At 36.8% G+C, this 13,279-nt stretch overlaps 1 protein-coding gene and 1 long non-coding RNA gene across 17 annotated transcripts; both read left to right on the top strand.

The window, feature by feature from the left end:
* The first annotated feature begins 682 nt into the window (after positions 1 to 682).
* Positions 683 to 3,831, top strand: LOC110940338. 16 transcript variants are annotated; one of them, XR_004893294.1, is made up of 9 exons: positions 684 to 765; positions 933 to 977; positions 1,825 to 1,911; positions 2,150 to 2,444; positions 2,519 to 2,634; positions 2,731 to 2,828; positions 3,021 to 3,130; positions 3,396 to 3,465; positions 3,555 to 3,831. It is a non-coding gene; the product is annotated as an uncharacterized LOC110940338 (long non-coding RNA). The 16 variants fall into 16 exon arrangements; XR_004893296.1 differs by having other exon boundaries at positions 685 to 765; positions 1,835 to 1,911; XR_002593015.2 differs by lacking the exon at positions 2,150 to 2,444 and adding an exon at positions 1,440 to 1,565 and having other exon boundaries at positions 689 to 822.
* A 4,352-nt stretch (positions 3,832 to 8,183) lies between these two features.
* Positions 8,184 to 9,238, top strand: LOC118492349. The gene is made up of 2 exons (XM_035990268.1): positions 8,184 to 8,752; positions 8,862 to 9,238. Exons 1-2 carry the CDS (start codon positions 8,548 to 8,550, stop codon positions 9,134 to 9,136), a joined length of 480 nt encoding a protein of 159 aa, XP_035846161.1. The 5' UTR covers positions 8,184 to 8,547; the 3' UTR covers positions 9,137 to 9,238.
* Positions 9,239 to 13,279: the final 4,041 nt, after the last annotated feature.

A 13,279-nucleotide genomic window follows, 5' to 3' on the forward strand; every position in this document is an offset into this window, starting at 1 on the left:
CTGAGCGAGAACCACACTAAAGTGGGTAAACCCTCTCACCTCCGACAAACTGGGCTGAACATAAATTTCATTTTAATTCCCTCCAAATGATTATCCACTATTCGGCTCGAAATTTCGTACCCCGCTCGAAATTTTGTTCCCCTTTACCTACCATCCCATCCCAATTTCTAAACCTAATTGTGACCTAAGCAAATCCTAATCTTATTTTTTTTTTCTTAGGGGCTGTTTGGTAGCCTCTGAATGGTCATTAACACTATGTTCTCGAGTCTCATTTAACAGGGGGAGGGGAAGAAAAATTTTCTCTCCTAATATCTCCAATTTGGGAGGATGAATATATGGTCATATTTTCTTCCCTTTTCCCTTCTTTTCCCTCCCCTCCTCCTGTTAAATGAAACTCAGGAACATATTTTTTTTTTGTCATATTTTCATCTCCTTTCCCTCCCTTTGTTAAATAAAACTCGGGAACAGAGTGTAAGAGGCTACCTCTTAATGGAACCATTAAGAATTTTACCAATGAGAAGGTAGAAGAATGTGACATGTGATGATTTACCCTTCAGAGGTTATCTTTTAACCATTTAGACTTGAGGTTACCTCTCATTTATCCAGAGGTTTTAAACCATTAAAATTAAAATATAGCATCTAAATGAAATTAAGAGGGTACCAAACAGCCCTCAATCTTTTTCAAAGGAGAAAGGGGGATATAACCAACCACTCATTCACTGTATTTTCTAATGTTACCCTTCTCTCTCGTCCCTTCGCATTCAGGTAGTTTTGTTGCTTCTAAAACCAGATGGCGATCAATGCAACTTTTTTTAATCAAATGTATTACTCTGTTAATGTTCTTAATTTCATATGTATTGATTGTATCTATTGTTCCTTGAATGTCAGATTACGGTTTCTAAACTTATGTTCATTTTCTTTGTTTTTTTTAGGGCAAATCGCAAATGGAGGGGAGACTTTTCATCAAATACATATAAGTATGAGATAAAGACTCTATTAACTTCGAAGTTTGCTATTTGATTCAATTATCTTAATGTTTTACATAAGTAAATCTTTTTTCTTGGGGGGGGGGGGGGATTTAATATTTAAATTGATTTTCATTTGTTGTTATTGTTCTAATGTTTTGAGAGGTTTAAGGTGATGATTTGATTATAAACATGTGAGACTGATAAACATTTTGTATACTAGACACATTTTAATCTATCTACTACCTTTAGTTATATATCAGTTCATTATGATATGTTATTATTTTGATGATTCCACATGATGAAATTGAGAGATTTGGTGACTATGTAATACGGGGTTGCTAATTGATAAAGCCACTTTGTAAACTTGACCTTAGGAAATATGTTTTTGTGTGTCCTGCCTTGTTCTAATTCAGTTGTGCTTTGTTGTTACTGTTTTGTTGTATTAAAATGATGAAATTTATAATGATGAAGTTTAATATCTTTGCTGAGGGTAACGGTAACGATTTGTGATTGGGTGGGAATGCCAAGAAGCAGAGAAGGGAAATGTCATTGGTAACAAACCACAGCATTAACAAATCCAAGTCAAATTACAAAAGGGTAAGGTGCTATACAATATTCTGCTAATTTGCAATAGTTCTTGCAGTTCATTTAGTAAACACAATTAGAAAAATGATTAATTTGTTGTGGTTTCTTGTTTTCTAGGTGAATGTTGCAATACTCATGTTTGAAAGAATTGATGCTATATGTTGGAAAAGTTTTTTTAATAATTATAAAACTGTTATATGTACATATATACACAAATACATATACATAATTAGGTTTATTTGTAATTATTTTGAGTAGAAAAAGTTTGAAGTTTTTTATAGGGTCCAGTGTATGGAGAGTTAAAGGTGGCCTGATGATCTATTGATGGTATCCCAAAAGTAAGGTTGATAATTTAAAGGTAATATATGTTATTTTTTATTTTCTTTCATTTTATTTTTAATGTTTTTCCGTCTCGTGGTTATATATCTAGGTTTATATGGGTCGTACTAGTAATATAGGCACACGCATAAACATGAATTAGTCAGTAATTGAACAGTGAACAGTGATTTGTGCTTAGTATATTTGAACAAATTATGGTGATCATATGGCCTAACTGTTTAAGCTGCTGGTCTAAATTAGGGATGTTTCCTGTTCAGGATTTTTGAGCCGAACGGGCAACAACGGTTTTGGATAAACCTTTGCCAAACCGGCCAATGGTTTGGCGGTTCCGTTTTGACGGTTTGGTGGTCAAAGCAGTTCGGTATTCAGGGTTTTGGCCCACCATTTTCTTTTGTTTTTTAAAAACTAATTGTGCCTCAGCAGCAGCACCACACTGCACACCCGCAACAGCGGCTGCGCGGCTGATATTGTAGAAGGTGTGATTAAAAAACTATTTGAAGGACATAATCTGAAATATGTGGAACATATCAATAAAAAAGAAAACATTTTCCTGTAAGTATATATGTGATAATGCAATTGTTATATAGTGATTATAGTTTTTTGTTAACACGTGTATCTTGTGTCAGGCCTTCAGCTTGATGTCAAAGGTTGTTGCAGTGTGTATGCTTCTTTTGACAAATATACATAAGTAGAACGACTTGAAGGTGATAGTAGATACCGTGCTGGACCACATGGGTTACAGGTTGGAGTCATCTTTTAAATTTATGTATTTAGAACTTTTTGTTATTTAATAATTATTGTGGTCTTTTACAATTCAATCATGTGTTGTCCTTTGCAGGATGCAGAGAAGCGTTTCATGTTCATTGATTTCCCCCTGTTTATCAACTTCAGTTAAAGCGTTTTGAATATGATTCCATTCGAGATACAATGGTGAAGGTCAGTAACTTTAACCCTTATGACATGGTTCAGTTCATGTGAATGCCATTTAATTAAAGAAAGTACCATGTGATCAGTGTATATATAAGCTGGGCAGATTGGTTTTGTATTTTGCATATTGTTGAAAATAACTTGTGAAGAAGCAGACCTCTTATTTGGAATTTTTTTATGTGAAATTATTCGATTGGACAGATAAACAACCGTTATAAATTCCTCCTGCGACTTGATCTTGATAGAGAGGATGGAAAGTACTTATCACCCCTAGCAGACAGAAGTTTGCGCAATCTTTACACTCTTCACAGGTATTTTAATATAGTTTAATATATTCCTCCGAGTTCATTAGAGAAGAAGTAACTCTTGTGAATAAATCTCATATGATAGCATTATAAAGCAGGTTGGTATATATAGTTCTAAAAACAGTTAATAGGTAAGGCAGAACTGAACTATTATTATTCAACTTATGGGAATATGCAGGAAAACCATTAAGAACTATGTTAACTTTTGTGAATTAGTTGTTTCTTATTTGATTAGAGTCTAAATGTTTTCAGTTCTATGTTATTTTTGCAGTGTTTTGGTTCACAGTGGGGGAGCACATGACGGGTAATTATGATCACGTGAAGGACAACAGTGGGGGTCGGTAAGTTTGCCTTTTACTAACTGCTCTTACATCTTTGATAGCTATGGTTATCAGATCTAATCAATTTAACATGAATTGTGAAATTTCAGGTTGAGTATAGTCAGTTGGCTGATGTAGCAACAATAAGTAGTAAGTGCTAGGAACTATGAAGTGGGAGTATGACTACTAAGAAAACGTTAACACGATGATTATTTAACTCGCATGAAGATTGTGAAAGAGATTCATGAACACAATGAAGTTTTGAGCTTTTATTCATACACTTGTTAGTTTATTTGGGTTATATGTTTGATCATTAGACTTAGATCGACACTTATTAGCCATTTGGATTGAACTTTTAATTGAAGTGATTATTTTATGATTTCTACATTTACAATTTTGTTTTTATTTTTTAATGTAAAAATGATAATTGTAATTAATTAAAATTAATATGATAAATGTCAATGGCATTTAATTTGATCTGATTTTTGTGGCAAAAAATATGTGCCACTAAAAGCTCAAAAGTTTGTACTGACAGATAAAAAGGTGCTACTAAAAGCTTAAAAACTTTGTGCGACGCATTGAAAAAGCGCCATTAAAAGGCTTTAGCGTCAGCTCTTCTTGTGGCACTTTTTTTGTGTGCCACCCATTCTTACCAGGTTCTTTAGTGGCACTTTCTTGTTTTTCTGTGACACTTTTTGCATGTCACTAGATGGCATTTTCTTTTGTAGTGGGTATAGAGTTCAAAAACAACGGAATGTTAGAATTTTGTAATGACAAAGGAATCCTACACGAATTCAGTGTTACATACACACCACAGCAAAACGGTGTAGCTGAACGAAAGAATAGGACACTGACCGAGACCGCACGCACAATGCTTGCTGATTCAAAGCTTTTTGTAAGTTTTTGGAGTGAAGTTGTAGCGTCCGCGTGTTATACACACAGTCGAGTTCTTACGGTCAAGGTACACAAGAAGACATGTTTTGAGTTGCTCCATCGACAGAAGCCGAATCTTAAGTGGTTAAAACCATTTGGGTCGTCATGTACATTTATTGTAGGATCGTATTCGGACCCGAACGAGTCGATCAGAAGAGTTTATCTCAATACGAAAGGCGGAAACAGACGTATCAAGGTCAATTCAGCACACAAATCACTTTAACTGCCAATTTGATTGATATAATGACGTTTTACAGCGTGATGACACTTCGGCAGCACTTCGTTGCAAAACCGGAAAATCTTATGTGATTTCGCTTGAAATGCCATATATATAGGCAATGTAATTCCGCTTGAACACGTCTCAAGTGGAATTAACATGATTCATTCAAGCGAAATCAGCATATTTAACTTCGAGCGGAATTAGAACATTTAGATTTCGCTTGAAATGACCTGGTGTCATTTCAAGCGGAATCTCCTCTAATTTCCACTTTCTTGTTTTTCGTGCCCTGATCTAACTAGTTCTATACAAGACTCGATACAAGACGAAGTCGACAGACGCATGCACCAACAAACTCCCCCTCGAATGTTGACGAGTCTTCAGTGTCGAGTCTTCGCATCTTCAATCTTTATTAGTCTTCGGGCTTCTTTTCAAAGTATCTTACACTGTAAAGCATCCTTCAAATCTCTCTCTTTTCTCTATCATCACCAACAAACTCCCCTCGAACAAATACTCTCCTCCTCGAATGTTGAATTTTTAAATTCATCAGCATCAGCAATCTCAGGATCAGAACCTGACTTTTTGATATTCAGACTCCCCCTCTCAGTAAGTTGGGATCGTAGTCTGGCTTTTACAGATTCAAGATCACTGCCTGGCTCATACTTTGCTCAGAATCGAAACCTGGCTTTCGAAACTCAAGCTTCTCAGGATCAATTAATCCAGCTCTTACTCAAACCTGCACAGTCTCTACCACAAACATAAGCTTTTTATGATAAAGATTTGACTATCTTAGACACTACTTGCAGATCTCTGACAAACCTCTTGCAAAAAGGATTTTAAAAACCTTTTAAACACAATCTTCCCAAACCTGTTCGTCATGTTTAGCACTTGAGATTTTGAAAATCAGCTCTTCAACACCAGTTGTCAAAAATCTTTTTGGATTTTTCAAAAAATTATACTAAAACACACATAAAATCTTTTTGAATTTTTGAATAATATGGAATACAGTAAAGAAATATTTACAGACAATATTTTTTTTTGTGAGTTTGTGTAAGAGGATCATATCAGTTTATGAGACAAATCACCAACACCGTTAAGCTTGATTTCATTTTAAGTTCTAAACAATTCACCTAGATTGTCAGTATACTGATCCTTTTAAATTTTCACACAAAGTTCAACTGTTTCGAGATACGAGATTAATGTCTTAAGGACTTAAACTTATTCGCGTGTCCCACCACTTGAATATACTCCCGTATCCAGATCCCAATATTCAGTCTTACAGGTGAGTATACCTAGATGATATCTGTAAGGGGTTAGATGCAAAACCGTGAGAGCTCAGGTCAGAACTTCCGTTCAGCAGAGAGATGACGGCTCGACTTTTGGTGTGTCCCCTTTAGAGGATCTTTTCTTCAACAGCACATGATTAGCATTTTTCAATGTTTCATCATTTTTTATGCAGAGGGCGACGCTATATTTCAAGCAATTTGCAAAGTATTATACGGGGACTAGGCTATTGCTTCCGCAAAATCAGAAGTCCCGGGATAATACCCCAGATATCACTGAGTATAAAGACCTAGTATCTCAAAAAGAGGGACCTTTCAAACAAGATTTCGGGGGTTACCCATATATCCAAGAAATGTTACCCACGAGATAAGCAAGTTTGAAATTTAGATTTATATCTCGTCACAATTTACTAAATGTGCAAAAACCTACTGGCATATCCACAATGAGATTGTTTATCACATTTTTAACTTTCCATATCTTTAGCATGTTGTGATAGTCCACTGATGTACTATCATTTCCTCTTTTTCACAACAAAACTCGTTTTTGATTTTATCATGTTTTTGACTTTTTCAAATTTCTAATGTTTTTGGATTTTCTGAAATTTTTATTTTTACTCCCCCTAAAATGCAAACATATTTAAAGAAATTTGAAAACAAACTATACAGAAATATGACAACTGTTGTGAATATCTTCAAATCGCCATCCACTTGGCATAAACAATCAGAACTCCCCCTTACAACAAACTATTTTCCCATTAAGATTTCAAAACACTTAAGTTTGTTTTAATCAAAATGGTTTTTCCGAAAAATAAGTTTTGTTGATTTTACCATATGTAGGTTCGGGGTAAACTCATCACATTGTTCATCTTTAACCACTTGTAGGAAATCAAGTACAAGTTAATGTCCCTGATTTACCACTTTCAAGTATGCACAATCAAACCTCAGTACCATTTGTAAATTTATCCAAACCTATTAACCACATGTAGGAATGGAACATCTACACACATTCATTTTACCAATTAAAGATGCCAATTCATGCTCCACAATTACCAACTTGGGAGCTCCGGCAAGTCAGGTTTTTCTATTCAAAGAATATATCCACCCAAGCCTGACCAGCCTTGGGTGTTAACGAGTCATCAACACTTTTTTTCTTACCTCCCATCTTCTTCTCATAGAACTCTTTAACCCCTTTGACTTTTCTGTCAATCATTTTTCCAAAGATGTGTTTTACTTTGGGGTTAAAGACCTTTTCAACATCAAAAACCTTTTTGTCAGAATAAAATTGGTTTGAAATTTCAACTTTACCAATTTTCTTTTTAAATTTTCAGCCCGAAGTGGTGGAAAATTCTCATCATCCACAGTCGGAACTGATTCTTCACCATTTTCTACAATCTGTGGCTCCTCTGATTTTGTGGAATCAGATTCATCGCCAGAAGATAGCTCCTCTGATTTTGATCTATCAGAATCATCGCTATAACTATCAACAGACTTCTTAACAACCCATTTCTGGTTGTCAGATTTAGCTCTCTTTGTGACAACCGGTAATTAACGGCTTCTAATAACGTGATTAACAAATGTTTAAGGCAATAATAAATAGTGTTTAAGGCATGAATTAACTTAATTAGGCTATTGGAATGCCTAGGAACACCTATTCGAGTTTACAGTACGCGAATGATAATCCACGAAGAAACTGCGTAACGATAAACGAGAACGAACTGATGCCGTATAAAATACTGGCCACGCCGAAAAATACGAAGTTTATACGTATTACTTATAGTTATGAATATGGTTATAAAAAAATGCATTTAAACATGATTATATAATATCTGGATTTAACATGTATCTACATTAATAAAGATTTAGCTTTTTCTTTTTCAAAATACCCAATGTATACGTGTGTGTATACAATTCTATATGATTAATTTATATGGTCCCTATATATTTCAATTGAGTAAATAATATTTCAACCAAAATACAATAGTTTTATCTAGACAATTATCTGTCATATATTAGATCACCATTCCATACTCTAGACTATTTATTATATAAAATGTCTTCCCTTATACCTCATGATTCCATATCTTTGACCACAAATCTTTGTCTGACAAAAAGTAATGTATAACATGGGAACTCTACATATATATAAAAAGGAAAAAAAAAAAAAACCCCATCAAGAATGTATGGATGGTATGGAAGCGTAAGCAGGTAACCAAAAAATACTTACTTGACTTTTGTCATACTTTAGCAAATGTGTAAAATTAAAATTATAATAAATGAATGAATAAATAGAAGTAACAAAACCCTACCTATTTAACATCTCTTTCTCCTCTCTGATTATATACGCACACATACAGACAAGACACAAATGGAGTTCTTTGAAAACCATATCAACATCACCTAAAAAGCTGGTTTAGAACATGCTTGTTCTCTCCTCCTCCCTCAACCTCACGCAACACCCCCCCTTCTCAGATCTTTATGATTTCCTTCACACACAACTAAACATAGCCTACACTCCTCAACTCACTGAAGAACCGGTGATTATCGACGACAAGTCCAGAAGAGAGAGAGACTTCAAGAGAGAGAGACGGCGAAGGGTTTCGGTGCCGCCGCCGCGGCGGTGGTGGTGGATCTTCACGACGGTGGCCGTAGCCACCGTGAGATACGGCGGTGATGGCGGTGAGACCTGACGGCTATCGGAGCCACGTCGGAAGCTGTACGGCGGTGGTGGTGCTCGGTCCGACAGATTTCTTGTCACGGATCAGGCTCGGGTTCAGCAGGTTTCATGTTCAAGCGGGTCGGGTCATGGTTCTATTCAACAGATTCAAGTTGGGTCTTGGTCGACTTAGTTCGGTGTCGGGTCAGACACGCGACTCCGGTGAGCATTTCTTTATTTTATTATTTCGGTTAAACTCGAAACGATTGCGCAGATTGTAATCAACATACTTTTTTTTTATTTTGTTTTGGTTCGGATTGCTACAAATCAGGCTCGGCTCGATCATGGTTCGGGTTCACTCCGGTCAGCTTCGGGATCGGTCAACCGGTCAAAGCAAGTCAAGGCTGGTCAAACTTAGTCAACGGTTCGGTCTCGGGTTCGGTCAAAGGCGGTCAACAGCAGATCCGTTCGGTTTGGAGTTCAAGGAACGGGTCGACTCGGTCGAACCGAGTCAACTCGGTCAAACCTAGTCAACTCAGCGAGCCAACTCGGTCAACCCGGTTGACTCGGTCAACTCAGTCAACTCTACGACCCGGAATGCTATAGTTGCACGCTGGCTAATGCACGTTCTTGGAACGACACTACGGAATCACGCTAGGCTAGCTTTGCACAGGAATGTCAAGGTGAGTTCATAACCCCCACTTTTTACTGTTTTACATTTTTATAAAATGTTTTCGGGGGTGGAAAGACATGCAAGTTTTGCAAAATCACACAAGGTTTCGATAAATGAATATTGCATATTTATAAACCATTTTGCGACATGATTTTAACAAACTCAAATGGTTTACGAAAAGATTATGCTAAACATACCGGTTTTATAAAAACATTAGTGTTTTTCGAAACATGCATGAGTTTTAATAACACGAATGACGTGGGCAAAGGCCCAAGGACATGGGCAGAGGCCCAAGGACATGAATAACTCTCACATTATACGTTAACTAGGGTATGGTTAAGCTAGGGAATGAACTGTTAGATCAGGTGAGCGAATAGTAATCTCTCTTAAGTGCCATTAATCTTGTATAAGACCGAGGGCAAAAGTGGTAGATCTATCGGGTGTAGCGAGCCCCACTCTTGGGTCCTTGTGTGGCCCATGTAGTGCTTTTGTTGTTCTAACCGGGTGGACCGGGGGAAATCCGCTAGGGTTGAGTGCTTCCTATGTCGCCACACATATTAATGTCCTTGCAAAACATTAATGATCTGTTCATAGACGCTTACATACCAGTTTTAATACTCAGATTTTCAAATGTTTTTAAGATTCATTTGAAGTAAACTCACAAATACATGGATTTACAAACTTTGGTAACGTTTTTCGAACTATACCTAAGTAAGAGGACACGCTGATCCTGCTTACAAAGGTTCGTTTGGGCTCGGCCCATTCTCTCCCGTGCAATGCACAAAGACTCTCGTGGGCTAGACTCACAGTTTTCATATATCATGCCAAGAAAATGATTTTACTATATTTTCTCAGCAACTTTAAAACCGGTTATCAAAAAGATTTATTTTAAATCTTTTCAAAACAAACTATGAACTCGCTCAACTTTATGTTGACTTTTTCGCATGTTCTTTCTCAGGTTGCATTTTTCCAAAACTACGGAACGGTTGGAATAGAAGAACCCACGGGATTTCGAGTACTTAGCGGGCGTTCATTGTTTAGAAGTCTTAGCTTTTGCTTCCGCTGTGCAATGTAGATACCGGTCCAGTCACGCCAAGCTCTGATATTTCGGGGTGTGACAGATTGGTATCAGAGCTATAGGTTTCAGCGAATTCAGGTTTCTGTAGAGATACCTAGGCTTTAACCTCACTTTCCTCTGGGGACTTAGAATTATTAAGACTATGAATACACACAGAACGCCAAGTACTCGAAAATGGGTTGCAACCGTTGCCGAAACAATGATTCAACATGTTGGTTTTAAACATACACAAGTGTTGTGTTGACACACGGTTCACGAACAGATTCATACATTTAACAAAAACCTTGAGGGTTTTGATAACATGCATTTAGGACCTTTGGAAAACTTATGTCGAAATTCATTAAAGGTCCTCACGTAGGAACTGCGATTATTAACTCGCGCAAACACCATTATATTATGTCGTCTATGCTATCTTACTTACCCGAGCAGGTAACCTATGCGGAACGAAACGCTAGTGCACAAGAATACATGAAACTCAAATTATACGTCAACGGATGTCGGAGCACATCATATTCTACGCGGAACGAAACGCTAGTGCACAAGTATACATGAAACTTAAACTATATGTCAGCGGACGTCGGAGTACATCATACACGACTTTCGAGGCAAGGCATTTGGAAAACATGAATGGGCACAATAACAACGACGCTAATCCTGACAGCGGGAGAACTACCGATTGCAATGCAACACTTTGCCACGTGATCCTGCAAACGACACGAATCTCGCTAAGGTACGTTAGAACAAGATCTCACAATAGCCGCTACTTAGTCTAAAGAGACTCACAGTTATTGGCGCTGCAAAAGAAGTCACATGCTTTCGCAATTCCCCCTATTTCATTTATGACAAATACGTAATGTTCGACATTCCATGGTAATGTCATTTAACAACGGTTATCACGTGAAATTCCAGGTAAAGTCCTTAAATTTTCTTTTGTTGAAATTTCGACTTTTTGCATATAGTGAGTAGATTTTCCCACTTCTACTCCCCCTAATGGTCATTGCATCAAGAGGACCTTATTTCAAAATAGCGAACACTCGATTGCTTCATTTCTTGACAAATTCACATGTTACGCATGTTTTGTTTGTTATGCATGCCGTTAGATTGATTCGTGAAGACCATCGGGGGCTCCACTCTAAATTGTTGCTTTATCAACGTTCAATATTGTTTCGCTATATCGAATTTTGCATTGTGATTTGGATGACCGTGTTATTGCAAAACGCTGACACCTTGATATCGGGTCAACGAACTCGTTGAAACTCCTTTCCTTTCAAGCTACATACATGGTTTTGCGTTGTGGCCATGTCGAAACTTTCTTATTGATACATGATTTCATTGTTGGACTGTGTTTAAACAAAGTTCAATTGTTTGAACTTGCTCGTAATATATATTCGATTCAAGATTCCATATGATGGATTGAGGCCATCATATTCGAATAATCCCAACAAGCACTTCATTTTTTTTAACCATAACATGATTGTTTGGTCTTCGACTTCACTGAATCGTTTCCTTGATCACGATCACCTTGTGGTGACGTTCTCACAAATTTGAAGCTTGCGCTAATCTCGTTGCTCACATCATGTACGGATTTAATTATTCATTTATTTGTTTATTGATATTAAATCCGCTTAGTTGATTTATCATTTTAAAGCAATCTTAACACAATCGTGTTGTAGGACAATGGTACACAAATTCATATTATATTCCGGTGTACCTCTTAACGGTTCTTTCACCATCGAGCGAACATTTTGTGATATCCATTGCTTTTCATCTTCGCTCGAAAACATTGTTTATTTGTTTCGTTTTCAATTGAAAATCCTATGAGATTTGTTTGAAACAGGCACTCAGATTCACTTCATTTAGCCCTCATTTGATTTCAAACACGGTGATACTTGTTCGATCACCGCTATTATTGAATTATTTCGATCACTACGACACCTTGTGGTGTCAGTATGAACTTGTAGCTTGGGCTAATCATGATCGAGCATTTCATGCAAAACACAGGCGGTACTTGTTCGATCACCGCTATTGCTGAATTGTTGCATTAACTACGACACCCTGTGGCGTCGGTCTAAACTTGTAGCTTGTGCTAATTACAATCAGTCGTTTCATGCAGAACTATTTATGCTTTTCGTTTGACACATCATTCAAATAGTCTTAATGCAATTATGTATTAAGACGATGATACACCAGGTTCGGTTGTATTTCGTTTCGGTGTATCCTTGCAGCTCAATAATGTCAACACGTTGGTTTTATCTTATTCGTTTATTGGTTCAACAGTTGACAAATCATTTCATGATTCTATCTATTTGAGCTTGTTGAATTCGAGTTTCAATCGTACAATAACCAACGCAAGTTTACGTTGGTAGTGAATTCTGTTGTTTCAAAAATTGATTTGCATATTGTGAACGTTCATTTGGAATTCTATTGGTCGAAATTCCTTTTTGTTGAACCCCGTAAACTTGATCGCATTGGTGATAGTATCACAACATCTCGTTCACTTGACATCGATTTCTGGAAAAAAAAAACTCAGGTGAACCGTTGGGTTCTTATTGATTCAAAATGTCTTTACACTCACGTAATCTGAAAAAGTCTTGATTCGATTACGCAGTCACTCACTTTGTTATTATTCGGACTTACCTAGGAACGACACAACTCGGAGGAGATAACATAGACTAAATTTCGAGGACGAAATTTCTGCAACAGGGGGAGAATGTGACAACCGGTAATTAACGGCTTCTAATAACGTGATTAACAAATGTTTAAGGCAATAATAAATAGTGTTTAAGGCATGAATTAACTTAATTAGGCTATTGGAATGCCTAGGAACACCTATTCGAGTTTACAGTACGCGAATGATAATCCACGAAGAAACTGCGTAACGATAAACGAGAACGAACTGATGCCGTACAAAATACTGGCCACGCCGAAAAATACGAAGTTTATACGTATTACTTATAGTTATGAATATGGTTATAAAAAAATGCATTTAAACATGATT

Source organism: Helianthus annuus, chromosome 5 (genome assembly GCF_002127325.2).
Source record: "Helianthus annuus cultivar XRQ/B chromosome 5, HanXRQr2.0-SUNRISE, whole genome shotgun sequence".
Taxonomy (NCBI): domain Eukaryota; kingdom Viridiplantae; phylum Streptophyta; class Magnoliopsida; order Asterales; family Asteraceae; genus Helianthus; species Helianthus annuus.

Bases quoted from the DNA above. Each gene is read 5' to 3' on its own strand.
- LOC118492349 (XM_035990268.1), top strand. From the start codon at position 8,548: ATGGCGGTGAGACCTGACGGCTATCGGAGCCACGTCGGAAGCTGTACG. The intron at 8,753-8,861 runs GTGAGCATTTCT...GCTACAAATCAG, and splicing joins GGGTCAGACACGCGACTCCG to GCTCGGCTCGATCATGGTTC.